Source organism: Poeciliopsis prolifica, unplaced genomic scaffold (genome assembly GCF_027474105.1).
Source record: "Poeciliopsis prolifica strain line A6 unplaced genomic scaffold, Auburn_PproV2 SCAFFOLD072, whole genome shotgun sequence".
Classification (NCBI taxonomy): Eukaryota; Metazoa; Chordata; class Actinopteri; order Cyprinodontiformes; family Poeciliidae; genus Poeciliopsis; species Poeciliopsis prolifica.
Genome location: NW_026562447.1, coordinates 129,588 through 154,059, shown reverse-complemented (window position 1 = coordinate 154,059; position 24,472 = coordinate 129,588). Strand labels below are relative to the sequence as shown.

The window sequence follows — 24,472 nt, the reverse complement described above, 5'->3', positions numbered from 1 at the left end:
CTTATTTTCCAGATTAAATTTACTTGGACTTTGAATTCAGGTAAACTCACAGATGAAGTATTTGGGACAGGCTATTATGATAATAAAGTCACAATATATCCAGAATGAAGTTGTAATTTCTGTAAAAGGAATAAAGACGTATTTTTATAAGAACTTCAAGAAGAAAAATAAAATGAGGATTTTGTGAATTTATATTAGTATAAGTTTCACAGATAGTACTTCAGAAAAACAATTGTTTTAACTCATCAACATCCAATTCTCTGTAGCAAGACTTTGAAATAGACTTTATTTGCATGATATTTTAAAAGAAAGAATCACACAAACTGAGCTATAACAAAGTTTTTTCTTATTCAAAATTAGATTTTTTTGTCATCTTTAAACATTTTCCTGATAAGATTGTGTATTTATCCTGTAAATATGATCATATTCCCATAAATAAACAGCCTGATTGAAATAGCCACTTTTTGAAAACATTGTCATTTCTAATATCTTTTTTAGAACAGAAAAAATATCTAAAACAATTTTATTTTTAAGTCTTATCACCCAGCCCTAATGGAAGTCGACATTATAAGAACAAAGCTCCAACATGTAAAGAAAACCCGAAAAAAAAAGTCAGTTTCCGCTCTTTCTTCGTTGGTTGTTAGGAGGTTAAATGAACACCATGCTGGTCGGTATCAGCCCAGAATAATCCCTCACCCAAAAAAAAAAAACAGCTCTTCTGCAGCCGCTGCATGCCTGTCAAACCACGCTCACACAGGTCAACACTAACTCTGGCTGGTCTCCCAGCCTCACCTTCTGGTACCGGGCCATTTGACGGGAGTCCATGTTCAGCAGGATGCCGTCGGGCCGCGAGGCGGAGCGGTACAGAACCACCGGTACTGGCTGCAGGAGAGGACTCAAACAGTGAGCCGACCCGGCAGAGCCACGCTTTTAAAGACGCCTAAATCTCATCACACACACCTGACAGGAGCATGTACGAGAATGCGTGTCCGTATTAATAAAACAGATTCCCTCGTTTTTTGTTTTTTTTTCTCCCTCCCCGTGTCTGGTTACTCTGAGCTTCTCTCCCATCTCGGCGCGTGAAAGGAAAGAACTCATTCATTCATTTTTAATCATCTCCCTGTCGCTTCTACAAAAGAGGCAGAGCAGAACTAAACCCGAGACAGAGAGACGGGGAAAAACGGTCGCCACAATTTGTAAGCTATTTCAAAACGATCTGAACATTAAAACATGTTTTATTTTTCATATTCAAGAGTAAATGTCAACTTTCCTTCCACTTTCCCGATAACCTTATAGATGCTTTTCTAACTGTTTCACATACAGTTTTTATCCAGGAAGTGAGTTAGCAAGAATGGAAAACAAATTCAGATTGTTTTCACAGAAATGACTGAAGAAAAAGAAGAAATTAGCCATCAACAGTGACTCACTTTAGATTTTTCTATCATCAGGTAGGATCATCATTCAATTTTTCTTTGGGTTTATGATTAAATATTGTGTATTGAGTTGAGTAATAATCCTCTCTACTCCATCTTTATTAAATCAAAAAACTACCTTCCCAAAAGATTTGTTGTTTTTACTCAAATATTTTTGTAGCAAAATTAGAAAAATGCCCCAACAACCCTGGACAAGATTTAACAAAAAGAACATTGAAGCTAATTTTAGTTTTGGTGTAGTAATTTCAAAGCAAACAAGACCAAAAATGTTTTTAAAAAGTTTCTAATGTTGATTAAAAGTGATGGATGTTACAGTATTTGGGAATGTTGAGGCTGAAAATTAGAAAAAGGTCTTCGGCTCCATTAAAGGACCAGAACCAGTGAAAGTCTCACCTCGTGTGGGGTGCGGTCCTGCTTTTTGCTGCGAGTCGTCGGCTCTTTGTGGTCTTTGCCGATGTGCACCATCTGCCCCTTGGTGCTCTTCCTGACCAGGTGTCTGCGTACGCCGGGAACATCCTCAAATCGATGGCCTGGGGAAACAAAATGACAAAAACTTTGATTAGAGTCTAAAAAAACGTGATAGTTTTTACAATAATTTCACAAAAAAGCAGAATACATGATTCCCTGAGTATCCTCGCTGGTTGCTGCAGCCTTGCATCTTTAAACCAAGTCTCTGCCATCCTGGTCAAAGGCTTCCTGGCCTTTTTGTTTCTACAGTCCCTCAGCAGGGAGTAGAGTTACCTATGCTGGCAGCACCCCAGGCATTGAAAATCAGAGAAAGGACAGTTGCATTGGATAACTCGGAGAAAAACAGAAAATAGAAACCGTTCTGAACTCAAACATCAGTAGACCTGCTCACAATTATGGTCCATTCGTTCCAATTGTAGCAAACAACAAATGAAAACATGGTTGCATTAACAGCAAACGAGCATTACAAGAAAATGGTTATTGCTGAACAAATGAACCCGAGATGACTGGCAAGAATATGAGACGAAAGAACAGCCTCTCTCAATCGGTTTGTGGTGGCAAAGTTGACTAGATTGTACCAGACTCAAAAGATTCAATTTTTAGAAACCAGATTTGATTATTTGGGTTCCTAAACCCAAATAATCAAGTAAGGATTTAAGTCCTTGCTTAAATAAAATAAGGATTTAAGCTTCCTTGCTTGATTTAAGCAAGGAAGCTTAAATCAAGCTTCCTTGCCAAGTAACCAAGGAATCGTTTACTTTCCATGGTAGCTAAGCAAGAAAATTTAAATCAAGCTTCCTTGCTAAGTAACCAAGGAACCGTTTACTTTGCTTGGTTATTTAGCAAGGAACCAAACCTTGGTTCTTTGGTTCCTGATTATGGAACCAATGAATTGTCTTATTATTATGGAAGAGGGTTATGGACACTAAAAGAAAAAAATAAAATTTAAATCTTTTGTTTTTTCCAGAATTCTCACTCTAATCTGGTATCAAAAGTCAGAAATCTGAGGGGAAAAAATCTGAGAATTTGGAAAAAAAAGAATGACGATTAGAAAAAAGATACATTTCTGAGAAAATATTGAGACAAAATTCTGGAGAAATAAAGAATAAATAAAAAAATTGAGAAAAAAGTCAGTTTCAGTTTGTTTATTTTTATTTTTTTGCACTTCTTACTGTTTAATTTATATTTTCGTTTAAATTATTCTACTTTGCATTTCAAACATTGTAATCTTTTCCTGAAAAACAAAGTGGTAATTGTTTTATTATTATTATTATTATTATGCACAGGCCTACTCATCTTTTCTTCTTAAGAAACTGTCATTATGATATTGAAACAGGATGTTTTGTAAAATGCACTTCCTTGGGAATAAATGAGACAAAGAAAGACTGAAAAAGAAAAAACTCTTGCAGCAACATTTTAACAAAATTGACTTACAGACAAGTGAACTTGTAGCAAAAAGGCTTTTAATGTTCGACATCAAAGTGTTGACTCAGAAGTATCAAACAGTCCTAAATAGAAACATGAAAATACTTTAATTTCTGCCTTGTTTGCACCAAACCCTCCTCTACAATATTCAGGTTTTATCCAGAAGTCGCCCGATGATGTCTGCAGGTTGAATCAAAGTAAAAAAAATTAAAAAAAAGGAAAAAGAAAAGTTTCCAGACTCCCTCCACCCTCAACATCAGAAAGCATCAAGGAGAAAAGGTGTTAATTTGCTGGAGTTGAACAGAAGTAATTCCTGTTGTTGAGCAGCAGCCAGAGACAAAGACTCTTTCCCAGGATGATTTATGGGAGCAGATAAAAGAAGACATAATTAAGAACATTTAACGAAGCGGTTTGCACGCTCGGCTCGTCATCTCAAAGCCGCAAAAAGGACTAATTATCAAACTCGCACTTAATTTGGCTTTCACGTCGACTTAGCATGTTTCGCTAAGAGGTCAGAAGCTGAGGTCCAGGTTTCCCCGTTAGCCACCATGTTGGATCAAGCTTAAATCCTGAGGGCCTCAGCTGACGGCAGGAACGCCTAATTTAATAACGAAGGCCTGCTTCTAATTAGACCCCTCCGCTGAGGGGTCGGCTTCTTGACGTAAATCACCTTGGCCCCTCGACCGATATGGAGGGGCCCACGCCGCAGCGAGGCAGAGAAAAGAAAGAGGTTTCTGGAAGAATCTGAGGATCTCCTAAGCCAGGATTTGATTACACCACTGATGGAGGAATGAAGGTGCATCAAAGACAATGAGCTGGCACTGATTTAAACACTCTGACAAATGAAGTCCCAGGTATTAAAAAGCTTGCACCATGACGCACAAATACCAGTGAGACAATACTAGAGCAAGAAAACGCAAGAGTTTCCTGCAGGATCAAGACGTACCAACATGTGTCAGTGGAATTAATCCACAATAAAAGGATAGCTTTCATTTTAATCTTTCAATAAATCAAATATTTATAATTGTTTAGCACAAATCCTTTTCATTACACAAAAACAAAATCTTATTATTTTTTTTATTCATTTCTATTGTAAATATTTCACTATGTTCAAAATAAGACAAAACTAACCAAACCAAATGACACTTGGTGAAACATCCATAAAGACTCCTTCATAAGTATTACAGGTATCATGTGGGTCTTATGTATACCCATGCAGATAAAGTGTTATCAAATCTTTTCGAGCTGAACTTTCCCAATCGGTGATAAAATTCTGCCCTTCAATTAATTGCATGATTACTCACTCTTGATGCCGTCCAGGTCGGCAGAGGCCAGCGTCAGAGCTTCGCTCTCGTCCGTGGGGATGCGCTGGTACTTGGCTTGCTCGGCGCCCGTCATGTTGCCCGTCCGTCTGCGCTCCTGCAGGTCGTAGCTGCGGCTGGCGGAGGAGACCCGAGGCAGGGGAGGGTTTTCGGGCGAAGCGGGGGTTTTCGGGGAAGTGGGGCTTGGGGAGCTGGGCGAGTCGGGTTTACTGCAGGAAGGGGGATAAAACGTGGAAATTTGAGATGTTTTTCTAAAGATATTTTACAAATACATAAACATGCTCACTAACTCACTGCCTGGAAGTTACTTCAGCAAGACTAAAGTATGCATATTTAATAAAATCAAACTAAATCTTAGCGTAGGTTGCTTTGCAGCCAAACGGAGGAAAGCTTATTGCAATATAATCCAGGCTGAGAATAAAACCTCGTCTGTGTCATGAGGCGGAGTCGACTATAGAGACAGGTGATTTATGGGCCAATGAGAACAGGATTGCTCTGGTCCATCAGATGATGCCCAGCAGGCCCACTGCATGCCTGAGTCATGGTAACGTACAGTGAGTACCTCACAGTCCAAGGTGCGCAATAACCTGAGAAATCACTGCTAGAACATTTTCACCAGGTGATTTTTATTCGTTTATTTTTTTCATTAAACTCTTGAGTTCTTCTACTTTTACACTGCTTCTGCATACTTTGTGCCATTTCAGCTTTTTAGCTTTGACCAAATTCTACTCATTCAGAACATTACGGCTGTGTCTACTGGTATTAACATCTTCTGTGGTTTATGAAATATTAAATTTTTTGTAACCATTGTAATGAATGGAACATCCCATAATTTCTGAAAAATTGTGTGCTCTTTTACAGCTAAATACTTCCACATAATTTAAGCTAGAAACACCCTTTAACTACTTCTGTTTATTTAAGCTTTTTTGCATCTTTTACAGATTTTGCAAAATCTGTAAAAGATTTTATTGCGCAAAACTGTGCTTGTCTTATTCTCAGGCATGCCAAACAAATGGAAGTAATGTGTAGTTTTCTCATGTGGGAGTGAGAATGCAGCCTGTTGAATGTGACGGGTAGCCAATCAGAAAGCACGGATTCCCCTCCGTGATTTTTCAGGTGAAAGCACAGAGAGGAACCCCAAACAGCTGACACGGGGCAGTGGAGCTCGGAGATTATATGTGAAAACAACATGATTGTTTATGCAACATTTCGTGCAAAGAACATCCACAAAAATGAGGAGAGGAGTTGGAGCGAAGTTGTTACCGCAGTTGATGAACCCGGTAATTTTTAAGCTGTTCATTGTTAACATAACTGAGAGGATTAAATTAATTACCAAAATAAATATTCTATGTCTGTTTGCGCCTAGAATGTGTGTTTTCTTTTAGTAATGTTTGTAGGAAGCGATGAGCATGTCCAATTGGAAGGAGATACCAGTCACTGCAGCCAAAGGCTAAGGGTCAAAGTTCATGACTGTGATCAGTTCTGGCAGGTCTGATCACAATAGGTCAACACGCCTGTGACTCAAGAGAACAGAAGAAGCAGGAATGCTATGTAATTAACTCAAAATAACTGGATCAGCTATGGAACTAAGGACTGCCCTAAGAAAATAAAAAGAGAGGGTGAGGCAGAGCGTGCTTCAGAACAGGCAGGAGATTGTAACTGAAGCAAGTTCCTGTCCTTTCTCCTTATACAAGTAAATCTTAAAACTCACTTGTCTCTCTCTTCTTTTCCTGCTTGAGAATGTTTAGGATTATTTGATTCAGATTTCAGATCCTCTAAAAAATGTTTTTAGTTATGAACCATAGTCTTATTAGGGAATAAAGCGACACTCACTCGAAGATGGCTGCATCTTTGGCTTCCGCTCTCACAGGAGACGGGGGAAAAATGTTCAGGTCTCGGGTCGAGTTGCCACATCTCGACATTTGGTCTTCATCCGATAAGAAAAACTAGAGGAAACAAAAAGCATATGTTTCTATTTTTTATATATCTTTAAACAAAGCAGGCTTCGCTTTAGGGGTGTCTACTCGATTTGGTTTAGCATTAAGAAGATTTTAAAATCATCTTTATATTGATTTAAAATTGAATAAATCTAAAATAATTAAAAATCCATTTTAATCTGAACGACTAAAGTATAAGCTGAATCAGTTTTTTATTATTTTTCCCTTAAATTAAATTTTATTATCTTCACCAAAGTTTATAAAGCCCTTAAACAAAAAAAAAACCCAAAGTGCTGTAATAAATTTTTTTAGAAAAAATAGTACTAAATACGATTGATAAGTAAAACATGATTTATATTATTTTATATTGTTGTATAATAAAAACACTAAGAAAAAAATACAACTACAAGAATAGTCAAATCACGAGAATAAGTCGCAGTATTACAACTATTTAAATATTTTATTCTCATAATATTTACTTTAATCTCAAAATGTTATGACCTTATTCTTATATTATCTCAACTTTTGTCTTGTAGTACTATGACTGCATACTTTTATTTTTACTTTCCTAGTGTGGCGTTAATACTCCGTTCTACAAATCCCTTGGTTTTGTGTAAACTAATTTCATTTTCATGAAGATTTCTGCATCAGAGCAAAAGGTTCAGGTAATTATAATAAGGTTGTAATAAAATATATTTGTAATAAATATCCTGTGAAATAATGTGTACCTCTACATCTCTGGGCTTCTCAGACTCCGATAGAACAGAATTGGCCTCTATGCTCTCTTCCTCCTCTTCCTCTTCATCCTCCCCTTCCTCTATTGGGCCACTAGAGGGCGCACGGCTGCTTTTATGATCCTTGTCCTTTTTCCTTTTCTTGCCGCTTTTCTTCCTTCGTCCCTCAGTCGGCAGTTTGGACAGAGGTCGGTGGATGTGACGAGAGTAGTGACGGTGGTCTGCGCAAGAAAAAAAAAAAAAAAAAAAACAGGAATGAAGGTGAACTAGGAAAATAAAAACAGCAAAACTGACCACACAGAACCACTGCTGTATTCAGAAATTAGAGTTTTCACTCTCAGCGACTGGCATGAAAATGGCATCTTATACACTAAAGTCTAAAGTTTTCATACTTCAAACTTTAGCCTGAAAAAGTGCAACAGAAAATGCCTCATTTTAAGTTTTTTTTAATGTAAACCGTTTCACTTCTCATCCGTTTTTTTATACTTCAAAAGAAAAGTTTCAATACTTCAAAGTTGAGACTAAAAGGAATTTTTGAACCATGTTGCAATTTTGGTGATAAAAAGAACTGACTTGTTTCTTCGTAGCATTTTTTTTTTCTTTCATATGTTTTAGAAAAATTTACCAGGGAATAATTATTACAATATTAATAGAATATTTAACAGTTTTAATGTTTGACAGAATAAACAAAGGCAAACTGAAGGCTCCTTGTTCTTACATTCGATGTCCTCCTCATGGTAGGAGTGAAGCAGCTCGTCTGGCACAGAGGCCGCAGGACGGAGAATGTGCTGGAAGCGTTGAACGCCCAAAGCTTTGTTCAGGTCGCCCTCATCCTCCTCTTCCCCCCGGTGTTGGTGACCGTGAAGCGAAGAGGCTGCAGAAGCCTCTGGCTGCAAACAAACAAAACAGAAAATATGTAAATAAATCCATACCACAAAGGAGTTTGGATAGATTTTTTTTAAAGAACATAGACAAGGTTTTTTTAAACCTTGTTTTAAAAAAAAGGTTTAAAAGAACATAGACAAGGTAAAAGATGCAGAAGTACGTAGAAATGCACAGAAACGGTCTTCAGTCAGAGGCCTCTACAGCAAAGCCTGACTGTTACAAGAGACCCTGCATACCCATCCAAAACAAGTATTTGATTATTGAATACTTTATTATTCAAAAGCTTAATTTTCTTTTTGGATAAATTAAGTATTTTGAATTGGATTTGATCCCCACACTGTACAGCTCAACAAGATAGGACATAATCTAATTTAACTAGCTTTGTATTCTTTGATTTTAAAAAGTAGGCAAAGAATTACATACATGTTCCTTTATTTTGCATTTACCATTTGTATCGATTGTATTTATTTACAAAATGTGTGTAGTCATGTCCTTTTAACCTCATTTGTATAAAGTTTGCTTTTAGCTGGACAAGTTAGTCTATTAATGGGTTTTATCAATAAATTCTGGCACAACAGACCCTTTATAAGCATTTATGAACTTGATGTGACCCAAGATTATGTGCTTCACTCTTTCTCAAACTCTAGAGGGCTCTGTAGTCCTGCAAATCATCCCTTACGTCATATGATCGACCCTCACATGCCTGGGATCTCAAATATGAGCTTTAAACGGGAAACAGCGGCCAAGTGCCTTGACTGGTTACACTCATTTCCACGCTGCGGTGTGAGATCCGTTTGTTTTTCCCCCCACGCATCCCCTCCGGTGGGATGTTACGACACGGGTTGATCGACTCCAGCAGCAGAGGATCGCCATGGTACGCAAAGACATTGCGACAAAAGTTACCTGATGCTACGTGATAAACTTCTCAGAAATTTTTAGTCAGATTCCTGAGATTACCTGGAGTTTAGAGTATTTTAAATATGTTTTAGTTTATGTCAAACACAAAGAAAAATGTTTCTAAGCACATCTTGGCAGTTACAGTCCCATTTTCAGCAGATGTTGCATAATAAAGATTATGCAGACAATAAGCTCATAAAAATCACGATAACATTGACTTCCTGTCTGAACAGGAAATTACTTGATTCCTCCTTCGCTCCACGTACATCCCAGATGTTTTCATTGATTTAGGCATGAATACAGACTTTCCAATAAAAATCCAACTAGCTCTTATATACTGACAAGTTTTACAATAAACACCAAGGAGAGGGAAAGTTCAAAACTAACCTGCACCCTAAATCAGTCACAACTTCATAGCTGCATGGTAATTCATTTTAACTGTATTAAAAATATACTTAATATATTTTAAGTACTTAAAATAGCATATAAATATAAAATCTGAATTATTATGATTTAATTTTAAGCTAATGAGCTGCATTTTGTTTCCCATCTTTGTGCACTTTATTTGTGTTGATCTGATCTCAAAAGGATACAGCTAACAGGTAAATGCTAAATGTTAGCCTAGCATCTTCCTGTACTAGTGGTGAGGCTTGAGTTAATTGCAGAGTCTGTTATTTATGCATACTGGTAATTAATTACATTGTATTCAAACACTAGACAAAATATGCAATGTTTTCAAATCCAAAACCTTATTTGCTGCTAAATTATTGAATAAATAAACATATGAGCTCAACCAAAAAAAACTGTTTTTAATCTGTTATTTAGAACTTTGAATTAGGTCTAAAACTACTCTAAATATGATGTTGCAGTTCTTGTCTCAAAGTATGCCATGAAACTATTACACAGAGTGTCTTAAGTCAGAGGGTTTTTAGAGTTCCTGTAACACAGACTGCTGCAACAACTCTAAAGACTCTCCACCTGGGATTAATAAAGTATTTTTTAACTGCATTTTGATACATTAACAGAGAGAAGTAGTTTTAGTGACTAAAATATTCCCTTTACTAGTTTGCAGTGTGTAATAAATTTACACAATTAACTTCATATGAGAATTTTCTGCTCAAACAGAAAATTAACCTTACAGAAGTTAAATATTTTACCTTAAAATTATTGGTTAATTTATATAATCATAAGCCTCAAGTAAAAGGACAAGATTAAAACCTACAAAAAGCAAAAATATTTCAGTAAGTAAAGCTTTTAATGGGTTAAAAACTGATTTAGCAACAAAATAAAAAATATGGAAAATATTTTTCTAATCTGATTAAGTGAATTCAAAAATTATGTCATGTTTATTTTCACTTACATTCTGGCTTTGAAGTGAATTAATAGAGACTAAAAAAGATTTTCCACAACTAATACCCTGAGGACTTAAAAAAAAACAAGTTCAACCAGCAGCAGCGCAGTTTGAAGAACAGCAGATGATTTACAACACAGCTCACTGTTGAGGGTTACAGCAGCAAACCTCTGCAGGAACCAGGAACCGTTCTACTTCTGCTCATCACTGCATAAAGTCTGAGTATGATTATTTTAACTTCAAACACCGACAAAGTGGGACCTGCATCACTGGAACAAGCTGACAGGAAAGTGGACAACCGACTGAAATGGGATGAAAATTTTACACTGTTAAATCTTTAAGAGAAAAAAAATCATATCATTGAAAGCATGTGACATATTTACCACCTGCATAGCTGTTTGCAGAAAACATTGTATAAATTAACTTTAAATAAGATGCTCACTGGTTGAAAAGGAAACATTTCAAGTTAATAATTATCAAAAATATGACGGAAGCAAAAAAAAAAAAAAGGATTGCAAGAAAAGCTAAAGCAACCATCAATTTTTGAGAGGACAAATTATAACTTTAAATCAAATAACTGTTTTGCTAAGTAGAAGGTGTGGAAAAGCCCTAAATCCAAACATTGTGCAATCTCTTATTTGCTGTAGCTCAAAAACTGTTGCACTTTGGGTGCAAAAAAACCCTAAAAGAATGAATTAAACAGAAAATATTATTTATGTTTTCTCAGCAAAGAAATGCAGGAGTAACTGCAGCAAAGTGACAGGCAAATGGAAATTTATTCATACAAGAGGAATACAAATTTTTTAAGAAAACTGTTTAATAAGGACTAGTTTACTGAGCAATTGCTACAAATTTCATGCATGTAACTGCATCTGAAGTGTCCATATTACTGATTTACTGAATTAGACCAGTGCTGCGTTATAAATAAACTGATCTCAGTGTTAATGTGTTTGGACAGTGACTGTGCTGTATGCTGGAGCAGCAACAGACTACATGCATAGTGAGATAGTCTCAAATCTCACAGAGTTTGCATTTAGAGGGAAACCAGGGTCGACCCGGCTGTCGCTCCACTTGTCACCATGTTGCACCGTGTGGTTTATCCATCGCTGCGTTCTCGTCTTAACATGACACTCCATAGAAACCTGAGCCAACTCTGTTTTTATTACAGATAGCCAGAAGAATTTGCATTATGCAAGCAGATTTTAATCACTTCCCTGTTACATCATATGGGTTTCCCTAAAATCAGAGTCGGCCTCATTACCAACATTCTTTAAATTGCCTTTTATTGTAGGCTTTTAAAAAACTGGTTTTTAAGTTCACTTTTAAAAACTACCTCCAGAGCAAAGACCGCAATAGTGTGGCTGTACACTGCAAAAACATAATATATTTAAGCATTTTCATCTAGATTCTAATGTATACATTTTAGTACAATTGAAATGAGACTAAACTAATTCACAAATAACTTTTCTGTAAGATTTGGAAGTTTGTTTTATTTAAACAAATCTTTAATATTTTTTAAAAAGTCCTAGCTCACTTATTGCTAGTGCTTTTTCATCATATTTGACATAAAAGAAGCTCCCATTTTTTGCTAAAAAGTTACTTTTATGTTAGTTGTATCTAATTTCAAGGGTACCAAGTTTCAAAAAAATAAGATTTTGTGTTTTTACAGTGTAGTGAGGGTTTTATTTCATCAAGTTTATGGACTAATATTAACCAACTACCTCTAGTTAGTTATTCTTTAGGCTCTCTAAAGTAGTTAATGATGACTAAAGGGCTCGACATAATCAGGGTATGTATCACAAACGTGGAAAGTTGAATAATTATATAAACAAAAGTGTCAACTTTAGTACAAAGTGGCCAAATATTGTGTTTTCCTGGTAAACCTGGTAAAAACCACAAACGGATGCTGCTTTAATTACAACAGGCAGAAGCCACATCCTGAAGCAAACATGTTGAGAAGTACAAAAAATATCTGTGTCAGGCAAATGAGGAAGAAACAAATAAAGTCAGGCGAAACCCAAGTTTCTTCAAGCATGTAGGGTGGTGGACACTCCACCCTTGGTGTTTATTGTTACAGCTTAGAAGAAACTGTCAACGCTTATAAATTACCAGAATATCTGGACAACCAGAGAAATGGACCTGTAGTGCAGAGAAAGCTGGTGAGTTTGTTCCGTTTCATTAAATATGAGAGTTAGAGCGGTGAGCTAACTGAATGAAATGTTTTAAGGACGCACATGAACTAGAGTAAATATTAACCAGACACAGGTCGGAAGTCGGTACATTGAGGTTTTAGGATAATATCTTATGAAAAAAGGAACTAAAACTTAGAAACGATGCTTCAGATTCAAACATTAACTCAAGTAGGAGATAAAAAAAGGAAAAACTCACCTTAAACGAATACAGAAAGTCCATTAGCGCCACTAAGGTTCGTTAAAGAAGCCAAAAACAAAGTACAAAAAATCTATTTATTTAAAACTAAAAGGTTATCCACATGTAGGTTTCTTGACCTGATATGCTCCGATGGAGTCAAAAAAAACTACGTCACTTTAAGTGTTTAACGTGTCTTTGAATTCAAACAGGATTATGTGAACTCGGTACACATTTACTGACTGTGAGGGAGACAATGATTAACCTGCTGGGGTCAGCGCCAAGATGACAGCCAATAACTGCCAACACACAATCACAGAGCAAACATTTTTATCTACGCAGCTTCTTCAACAATTCTGGTCCAAATGTCTTAATGGGAACAAAATGCAGAAAAAGACAAATGACTGGAGCCAAAGAAAAGTTAAAGAAAATGTTGTTAAACAACAAAAAACTCTCAGTATTTATCAATATTTCCTATAAAAAGAAAGTCTGCATGTGGGGAAACAAATGCATAAATTACTTCCTTAGTCTTTATTATTATAAGTTGAGAGATTTTGTGCTCTGAGACATCTGCATTTTAAATGTGTGTGTTTTAATACAAGGAATTTCTAGAATGTAAACAAAACGGGGAGAAAAGCAGAATCCACTTTAAAAAGACAATTTTTAATATGATCTCAGGCTTTAGCCGCTTAAGATAAATACAAATCTTCTTAAAATATTTTTTCCATACTCCCTTTAACCATTTTTTTCCATCATTCTATCAGATCACAAAATATGAAATATATGTAGAACAAATAAAATGCTGCATCTGCACTCTCTTGTTTGCAGAGGTAAACTGTAGATATTTTGTTTAAGCTAATCTCAGTTGTCCCTTACAATCCAAGCCTATTTTTCACCATATACATTGATGTTCATTGAGAATAAATGGCATTAACTAGATCTTTGTAGTTTTAATGGGAGTCATTGCAATTAATAGAGTTTTGGTGCAGTAAAATAGAGTCAGAATATAAGTGACAATGTTTATTTTTTTAAGTTTTTCATGAACATAAAACAACTTGCATCCATTTGCTTATTGGACCCACCAGAGTTCACTTCAAATGAACTGAGACAAGGGTTTTTAGGTGGAGCAGAGTTCATTTTTGGTCTCCAAACAAACTAGAGTTTGATTAAAGAGGACCAAACATAGCCAAGTCTGCTTAACCCATAGTTGCATGGTAGAACAGGAGAGCTTTGGGAAACAGAAAGTTTGAAGCAGTGGCTTTTTTGGCTCAAGACGACACAAATCGTCTTGACTTTTTGCAAAGTCAGCATTCCCACACCCCCTTTACAAGCAGCGGTACAGAAACAATGGCAGCCTTTCTGGGAAAGTCTTAACTTGAGCTCATCATAAGAGCTCCTGTGAAATGAGTATTAATCAATACAAAATTAAAAAACAACAGACCTCATTCTTGGAAAGCTTCTCTGCAGTTCCCAGAGCTCTCAAAGCTGAGAACTTACAGCAACAGGAGCTCAGTTTTTTACTTTAGCGCCGTTCAAAGTTCATCATGAGATGAGCTTACTAAGATGAAGACCCAGAGATGCAGTAATGAAGTGCACTTTGGCTGTTGATCAGCTGCTTTCGAAAGCATTACAAGGAATTTGTGGCCATTATTTTACAGCTTCTTTCTATCAGCTCCACATGAAGAGGAAACGTCATTTACTGAATCTATTTTCATTCAATCTTCTAAAAAAAAATTTTTCTATGCGTATATAACTCCTGATTTTATTTCAACAATATTATAGACAGCTCTTCCCCCTTTTTTTCTGTTTTTGTTAGTGACTGTTTTTCTTACAAGTATTAGATTTTAAACTAATTTAATCATATGCAGTGTTTCATGAGTAATTTTCTGTGTTTTGTACACATTTTTAATGTTGTGTATTATAGCTATGTTTAATTTTATAACTATTATAACTGAGTAATAGCTCATTGGGAACTATTACTTTGTGGTTTCATGGTTATTGTATTTTATTTAATGTATAGGGGCAGAAGCTAATAGACTGATGTTAACCACCAATTTGATATTTTATTTTGTTAGACTAAACGCAGTGAACCTGAGTGTTTCTGTTGTGAAGTCAACATATTATACATATTTATTGGCGTTCACTTTTTGGTCTCAAGTTTAGAACAATTGAAAGGGACTAGATTTATACAAACACAGCAAAAAAAAAATGTGACAAACTTTCTGTGCCAAACAAAACCGAGGAAGCTGAAGCAGCAGAAATTTTGCACATGGATAAAGGGAACCGAAATCTTTGCAGCAAAATTGTCAAGCAGAACAAGCCCCAAAAAACTGCTGTGAGCAGCAGGGGAGCTGCATTAATCCTCTTCATTACCAGCAGATTTTATCAAATGGGGCTGACCTCTCCCAAGTAGGGCTTCCCAACATGTTGCCGTGTAAACTTACACTGTGAACAACTGATGCAACAGCATCTGTAACCTGGTCGGGAGCGCTGGGGTTGCTCATGGCTCTGCAGGGAAAGTTCCTGTTGTTCAGGCTCTGGGAAGCTGGTTTGGACTGGTGCGGATTTAGCCCTTCTCTTTCTCACTGGGACTCAGACAGCTTTTGGGCAGCATAACCTGGAGAAACACAAACCAACGAGAGAGTCTTTGTTTACAGTTAAATAATCAGGGATTTTCTTGACACTTGGAATAGAAATGGTTGATGATTTTCCTCTGCTATCCGCTGCCCGGCTAAAAATGATGCAACTATCTTATTGGATATTTGCACGAGGACAACCGTCTTTCAACTGTCAAGTTATTTAACCCCAGCTTTTGCAATAAGTGGCCTCTCGTTTCTTAACTATGTTGAAAGACCTGTCCTGTGGTCATAGAAATTATGTAAGTCTGCTTAAAAAGAGTCAAATCATCGGCATCGGGCAGAGAAAACATCTAACAAGAAGCTTCTAAGATTGGGTTGAGAATTGTTTAACTCTATTAAGTAGTATAAAGACAGTGGTGAACCATTGTCTTTGAGGAAGATGTGGTCTGAAAAAAAAATCCTGAATGATGTGATGAAATGTTCGACAAGATCAGATTTACGAGTAACAGAAGACATCATGTTTAATTGTGAAAGTAAGAATATTTCCATTCACAATATAAAGGGAACGGTAACAGCTGTGTGGCAATAAAAAAAAATTTAAAAAACACTAATCAGCGAGGCAAGGCAGAGAAAAAATTTTCAATTTGCAAGGAAGCATAAAGATTGGACTCTGGAGCAATGGACAAAGGTCACGTGATCCAATGAGTTCAGATTCTTATTCAGCTGTAAAATAATGGCCTCTTCAGGGTAAAAAGACAGGCAGGTGAAATGATCAACCATCATGCTTATGATAAGAATCGGCAACATTATGAGACCAGCTGACTATCTGAATGTACTGACTGACCAATGCAACACTGGATGAAAAAGTCTTGTGACACTTCAGAAGCTTATTGAAAAAAAAGCCACAGCAAATGTGTGCTATAATCAAAAGGCAAAGGCCGTCTAACAAAATATTAGTGACAACCTTTTTTGGGCCAGACTGTAGCTACAGATTTCCTTCTGCAAGCCCCTGAAGTTTGCCCCTGAAGGTTAGTGTTATAAACTGAATTTCAACATATATTATGTTTATGCCAATTGCTTCTTAATACAATCACGCATTTCAATTCCTTAATTGCCTCGTGTTGCTAAAACGCTTCAAACCCAAAATCAGCAATAACTTAGAACTCTGACATGGCATTAATATATTTTTCATGTTACCACAAAGCTCAGGGTTAAGATTTACTGAGCTTTAGTTAATATAGAAAAAAAATAATGTTTGTGTAAGAGCTTTAAAAATTCCATATTTGGTCACCAGATTTCAAAACCTTGTACATCAAGGTAAACAATGCGGTGAATTACAATTTGTTTAGCAGGAAGATGCAAACCAAACAAAGTAGCCCAAATAGAAATATAAGTTATTTATTGCAGGCCTTGTACCAGTTTTGATTAAAGAGGACCAAACATAGCCAAGTCTGCTTAACCCATAGTTGCATGGTAGAACAGTTTATAAGGTCATCAAGCATTTAGTCAGATAAGACCAAGATAATAGAGCTACTATGCAGAAACCATTGATAAGCAGCAGATAATGCTTCTTCCAATGTCCACCTTCAGAAACTCTGAAGTATCTCACTAGCAACATCGATAATCGTATTCCTTCAGTTCAAGCACAAAGGATTGGACTCCTTTCTTTGTACTTCCAGTCTACTAAAGCAGGTGTTGCATATTCACAGCAGCAATCAAGAGATTTGATAAACCTTCCTGGTGTCTGAACACAATCATATTAAGACTTAAATGACTGACTGGTTGAAAAAGAGGCATTGAAGCACCAAAATGTAAAGAAACTCCAGCCAGTGTGCCAATTCCTGCACTGCAGTTCACAAGATAAAGAGGCGACAGATTCAAAAAGAGAAAGTGTTTCAGCTTGGACGTGCTTAAAGATTACTTTCTCAGTAAACCTAGACCTCACCACTCTGGAAAAGACAGAGCTCCCTACACAGGGATAAAGTTACCAAACCCTGGGATCCTGGGTAAAAGCCCTGGGAACCAGTTTATCTACCTCAGGGCAAGTCTGCAATAACACCGCAAGGATAACAACGATCAGAGGCGATAACAATAACAACATGTGAAATCATCCTTCCAAGAGAGTAAAAAAAAAAAAAAACCCAAAAACCCTGATTTAAATGTTTCTACCTGGTTCATTCTGGCTTTCAGTCTGATTTAAAAAGCACTGACTACTTGTGCAACAGCTTCAAAGAGCAGAGACATTGATGAGTGCTGACAGCGCATAACGACGCAAGTCGAGTAGTTACACACGTCTTTGCAGAAGCCTTGTGCCTTACAAAGCCTTCTGAAACAAAAGCATTGTCCCCTTAAACTTCCAACCTTTTCCGTGCTAGATTTAGAAAGGGCATTAAATGGTTTGAGGAAAAAAACCTTGTTTCTGACAGGAAGCAAATTTGAAAACAGGAAGGAGGTAACTGCATCAGAGTCAGACCTCTGAGGAGTTTTCAAATCTGGAATTTCTTCTTGGATCGGTCACATTTGACAAAACAGAAAGAGAAAGGCATAAATGAGTAAAAAGTCACAAGTACATAAAAAAGTAACTTTAGACAGTTGTGGAAAATGCAGATTCTGTGGACTTCCTGTTTCAAGATATTAAGTCAGAAGTCACAGACTGAATGACAAGTCAACAATCTTCAGAAAATGTTAGATACAACACAATAGATATAGAGATGACAGATTACGGTTCTGCCTCATTCTACCCAGAATGAGCTTTTTTAGGATCGCTTGTTACTTTAAATTCAATTAAGCTGCTGCTTCACTCGTGTGAAAATCGCCACAAACGGATGTGCAATTTGCTTTGAAAAGCAGAAGTGGTGCCTCCTGCACAACCAATAAGAACACATCAAGTGGTTTCTGGATGGTAACTCAACAACTAAACACTTCTCATTTCCAGCAGCCATTGTACTGTGCGTACAGTGGTAAAGCCACTGTACAAGTTTTAAATTCTTAAAACACTTAAAACTCTCTGAATTTACAGAGATTTCATTCCAATACATTAATAAAAGTCATGCAACCCCAGTGGAAATCTGAGTGAATGAAATGTAGACCTTCCCTTTTGGAGACTGGAGAGAAAACCACCTAAAGATTTTAAGAAATGCTTAAAATTGTTCTCAGGTACAGATTTAAGTGATCACAAACATCCAGGATTGTTGATTATTCACAAGCACAATCGCCTCAGATGTTTGAAATCTTGACCTTGTCTGATTGGAGGATATTCTCAATACATTTATCTATAATTTCTCATAATAAAAAAACAAACAAACAGCAATACCAAGAAAAATAAACTAATATGAAATGATAAGGTCACGAGAACACAAAGTGAAAAAGGAGGCAAGAACCTCAAAGGCATAAATAAAATCTGATTAGTACAATCTACAAAGTTTTCTACTCAGGAGACTTTTGCTTTAGTTGGGCTCCCACAGAGTTTACCAGACTGAACCCTTTGAGATTATGGACAAACCAAAACACCCCTCACTTCTTCCAAGCAACTAAACCTCAACTCTTTCCCCATTTCCTCTCCAAATTCTCCTTGAAATGTCCTTAGATTGTGGAGACCACAGAAGCTTTAAATGTACCTTGTTGTTACCCATTAAACCAAAAGTTTACATTGAAGTTAAAGATCTGCAAAATGAAAACAGGTTAGCGTGTCAGATCCCGAGCTGCTCGAATATCCTTCTTATGGTGTTGCTACTCAAAACAACAAATTGATTGTGTTACTAATTTTCTTATTGGCTACTGAGAATACAAATGAAGGGTTGGTAAAGAACAAAGCAGAAATGTGACTTTGTATGAATATTTACAGACTATATCTAAAAAAATAAATGTACATTTTAAAAGATAAATAATATTTTTAAAAAAGTTTTCATCTTTTAAAGTTTCATCTTTCAAAGATGAAACAAAAAATTTTGTATCTAAAAGCTGTAGAAACGCCCACTTGTTTATCTGAAAGTAAAACTCATACGGATTAATGTCACACCAAAACATATAAGTCAACCATTTATTTTTTGATAATTTTGTTGATCATGCCTTACAGCTAATAAAAACATAAATAGTTTTCTGAAAATTAGATAACCACTTTAGACACATTTAAAAAAATATATTTTTAACTAGACAAGTTAGGGTCACCTTATTGTTTACCTAATCATGCAATGTTGTCAATTGTTTGGCAAACCGTCATCAATACAACCCTAGTCTAGTCACAAACTATCATTGGGAGAGCCTTGGTTTGCTAAAAAGTTGAGTGGAAGGAAGAAATGTGAAGACTGTGACAAAATCTGATCTATCTGAACCAAAGGAATAAAAAATTTGTCACTGGAGTTTTTCCTCTGTAGAGATACTTGAGAAATCCTACCTGGAGTCAAACTTTTGTAACTGGGATATTTGTGCTTTGGACACATCTAGTAATTGTGTCCAAAGCACACAATTACTGACTTGGCAAAGATAAGCTAGTTAAGGACCAAAAAAAGAACATCCAAAAGCATCAATCTAGCAAATAAGAACTGGCAGTGCAGTGACTCCAAGATGTAAAAATTTTGATGCCACTTTGTTGATATGCAACTTCCTTCCTGCTTTTGACCAGTTAGGTTTTCTGTCTGCAGTTGGAAATCTTTCACTTCCATCTCAAATTGTTTCAGTAAAACCAGAAACCTTAAACTCCCTTGTTGCACCTCAGAAAAAGGATAAGAAGAAAAAGCATGGCGGTCAGATGGCTGGACGGAGGTCATGAGCCCGGCTTGAACTCCACACAAGCAGTCACACGCGTCTTAAGCCGGCGTTCCGGCGAAGACGCCCTGACCGGGCATGGCTTCAGTCTGCAGCCCAACACGCGAGCGCCGGCCGCAGATTGTACAGTTCTGTGCCAGTTCAATCCGACAAGAATGCGTAATTAAAGAACAACTCAATAACATGAAAATTATGCCAATAAAAAAGCTGCTTTTCACTAGAAATAGAGTCTTGATCGCAAAGTTCAAAACTCAAAAAATACAAGCCTTCACTTATAAAAAGCAGGACAATGAGAGGGAAGACATAAAAAGTTTAGACCCTCGCAAAAACAAGACTGAGGACTTAATTTGGATTTGTCCTGCAGACAGAGGATGCTTTTTTTTGGTTTTGCCTTTTGAAGAATTTTTTTATCGTTGCCGAGATAGTTTAAAGTGAGACATAATTTGTCCTTTGGGTTTTATGTGAAACCATTAAATGCAACATTTCCTGCCATACAATTAATAAAATAGCAGAATAATTGGCTTAAAAAGCACTTATCTTCAAAATATACAGCATTTGATTAGCAGATTTTTTTAGGTTAATTGGAGAATGTTTTTGCAACTGAATCTATTTAGTGGCAGTGTTTTGACATTTTTCCCTAATTCGTGGAGTTTATCTGTACTTGTTTACATTTTGGTCAGATATAAAGCTACAAGCCCGCCTCAACACTCACCTCAACTCTACTGGATATTAGGAAGCCGGGATAAAAAAACAGAAAAGAAAAAGTTATGGTTCATTAGATAAACCCAGAGAGAACCGTCACCAGATGAATGATTAATCAAAATTCAAACATAATCAGAGAACAAGGTCAACTTAAAATAACAAATGACTTGGAAACAGAAAAATGCATCAATAATAGTACAAATACCTCAGAGTGCTTACTGCATGGAAGCCACCGCAGACATTCTAGTTTATTCTGACCTCTGCTGTGAAAGGAGCTGGTCAGACTGCAGGATGAACGCAAAAAAAGGGGAAAAATGCAGCAGAAATTAAAATATAGGGACAAAAAAAATTCCTATTTGCATGCAGCGTCTCGCCAGCCGCGTGCCGTCTGGTGCGCACTGTCAGAGCTACAGACTGGGACTGATAATGCAGCCTTCCTCCTTGGGATTATGTTTCCTCTTCCAGCCTGCTGACAAGCTACCATGTGACTCCATTCAGCACTGAGTCAGAAGCTGCTGCTCAGGCATAAGGAGTCTGATATGTGTCTGATACACAAGCTGGAGCTGATGGAGGAAATCCAAACCAAATTATTAATTTCTCTCTGTTATTAAACCTCAAAGAAGAGGTTTATTAGAAGCCCATAAATGTTTGGAACAACCACAGAAAGGTGTATCTAATATAATATATTCTTATTGCTTAACAAAAAAAGGGAAACTAGTTTTCCATCTCCATGTTCTTGCACAAAAACAAATGAAAAATGGTGTGTTGAGAACTTTGCAACCACTAAACTTCTACTTACCATTGTTATTTCTGAATATGAAATGTTGGACAAGCCGATCCTCTACTTATTTACAAAATTATATTTCAAATATATAATTATACCACAATCATTAGTTGCATAAAATTTGTAGCAGAGTAACATCTAAATGCATTTAATTGCCACTTTTTCTCCTCCTTTTACTCGCACAAATGTCACAATGTATTTACTTGTTTCTGGCACGGCGGTATATCAGACAGATGAAAGTGATGAACTGTAACGTCCGTTACTGGTTTTCACCTTTGTTGACTATATTTGTTATATTTTTATGATGTAAATCACTTCAAACTGCCTTGTTAATGAAATGCGCTAAACAAGTAAAACTTAATTGAAATCCGCAAACAAAGATGGACAACCCTTCTCTTAGCCCATTACTTTAGATTTAAGATTAAAAACAAGACTTTCTTAAATGACACAAAAAGATGATGTAAGTCACCTCTTCATTTGCATCAGATGTGCCAGATCAAGCTTGAGATGAGACTTGAAAACTGGCTTATTGGCGGATGTTACAAAATCATGTGATTATACCATTGAGAAATACTGCAACAATTTAGGCCTTTTTACCACTTCTGCTTCTGTGTGTCCAAAAATCTGCCACTTTTTTGGGCATTTAATCAACATGAGGTGTGCACAATGTAGGGTCTTGAGAGATTATGATAATAAAATCATCATCTTCTGAGCAGAATGAAGACAATCTTACCAGAGGAACTTTGCAAAAATAGTAGAAAAAAGTTGTTTTCTACTAATTTACAAGATACATTTTAAAAATTTTACTAAAGCAAATATGTCTTAAAATGGTCAGTTTTACAATGTTTGTCATCAAACAGAAAAAGGGTTTAAGAATGACTATCATGTCTGGGCATGAATGACTTAAAGGTTCAAACATTCAGGCTCTGGTGACCTCTGATCACATGACAGTCATTTCTCTATTTATGTTGAAGGAAAAAACATTCAGCCTCTTCTGTTAGGTTGCTATTAAAAATAACTTCACACATTTATCTAGAACGATAAACATGATGTTTATAGACAAAGGGTAAACTTTTTAATTTGGGAAGTAAATGAAAAAAGATGGACCAAGAATGGTTTAAAAAGAAAAAAGGACTTGCCATTGCTTACATATCATATTTTTAGAGATACAAAAAGATTCAAAAATTAAAAGAAAAAAAAGAGAGCCTCAATATTCCTTAAAAATATTGAAGTCATTTAAAATTGTTGAAAAGCTCACATGTGAATAACACAGAGCGTTTTCAAGGAAGTACTGGATCTATTCTCAGAACAGAAATGACTATCCTCTCCTGTCCAGACAAGAAACCAGATCAGACAGCAAAGATGAAGCAGCCAGGTGACCCAACGGTGTGGAAAATGTTTTTTTTAAAAGAGACTGAGGGCAACAGGAAGTGCAACAAAAAGCCTTGGTTTAATCACCAATAGGAAATAAATGGTAAAGTCATTAGCATTGAGAATAGAAGATCATTTTTATCTTTCTTTCATAACAAGAGCCAGTTTAAAATGCTCCCCAGAACAGGTTAGGAGAGATTGGGTTGTACTGTTACATTCTGGAGGTTTTTGAAAAAGGACATTTTTCAGACCAAACAGAAAAGAAAAAAAAAAATTTATTGCCAAAAAAGCAGTTTATAAGCAGTTGAGGCACAAACGGAAGAACAAAAACATGAACATTTTGAATTTTTTGATGATACGTCCCCTGTAATGCTTTAAACTTTAAAGACTTTCCCAGAATATTTAACAACAGTTGATAGAATCAACTACTGTTTTATTTATCTACAGAAATATCAGAAAATCACACTTTAGCACATTGTATTTAGGAATCTAGCATCAATTGCATTTGACAAAACATAGAACAATGTCTACAAAGAATCAGCACTGTTACAGAGTCACTCCTAAAGTCTCAAAAGCCACCAGATTAACAGCGTTTCCCAGTGGACAAAGAACAATCCTAAACATTTTTCTTCTCCGTGTGCCAAATAATCAAGCTCTGCATTCCACATCAGCTTTTTTAAAAGTCGAACGGCCGCAGTAGGAGTCTGTGCGAGACATGATTGTTTGTCCCCGGGGACGTAGGCTCAATGTGGAGTCACATGAATGTATTGCGGGGGGGGGGAGAAGAAATGCATTCAAAGCCACACACACCTAAAAGCCACAAAGCAGACTTCAAACTGTGGAGCGCCCCTCAGTCCACTGAGCTGATAATAGCATCATCCACTATGGTCAGCTATTTAAAGAGTTGTGACTTCAGTTTGCATAATTTAATTAGTCAACAAATGATACACTTAGTTTATACTGACCAGAATATTCTTGCATCTTTTGTAAAGTTTTATGTAGATTGAAGGTTGTGGAGTCCAAACCCTTCTATGCATTCCTCCAAACTTACTACTGAAACAAAAACCTAAAATTAAAAGTCTGACTTGAACTTCTGAAGAATAGTACGCCACTTTTAGTTTTTCTGGCTTTTATCTTAAGTGTTAACACATTTTGGAAGAGCTTCCTGTTATTCTTTCTCATTTCAAAGATGGAAGGAAAACCAAAGCTTAACAAGCCAAACTGAGGATGAAGAATTAAATGGGGGGAAACAAGATGTCAAACAAGATGGCAGCCCTGTTTGTGATGATGAAACTCCAGGAGTGCAATGATTTTAAAAAAATTAAATAAAAATAAAAAGTAGATATTGCAAAAATTACATCTTCAAAAATCAAAAGTTTAATTAAAGAAAAAGGAAAAAAATAAGACATTTATCGCCCTACCCTACGACAAACCAAACAGAAGAAACCATTGT

General features: G+C 36.3%; 1 protein-coding gene across 1 annotated transcript in view; it reads right to left on the bottom strand.

Moving 5' to 3' along the window:
• The window catches only part of slc4a2b (solute carrier family 4 member 2b), a 33,527-nt gene extending 12,263 nt beyond the window's left edge, over window positions 1-21,264 (bottom strand). Inside the window, exons 1-7 of the mRNA XM_055020999.1 lie at window positions 21,070-21,264; window positions 15,264-15,436; window positions 8,038-8,209; window positions 7,314-7,540; window positions 6,482-6,594; window positions 4,631-4,857; window positions 1,827-1,963 (exon numbers count right to left, since the gene is read on the bottom strand). Of these exons, the coding sequence (XP_054876974.1) occupies window positions 1,827-1,963; window positions 4,631-4,857; window positions 6,482-6,594; window positions 7,314-7,540; window positions 8,038-8,209; window positions 15,264-15,323 (936 nt within the window). The 5' untranslated portion in view covers window positions 15,324-15,436; window positions 21,070-21,264. The remainder of the gene's footprint in view (window positions 1-1,826; window positions 1,964-4,630; window positions 4,858-6,481; window positions 6,595-7,313; window positions 7,541-8,037; window positions 8,210-15,263; window positions 15,437-21,069) is intronic.
• Window positions 21,265-24,472: the final 3,208 nt, after the last annotated feature.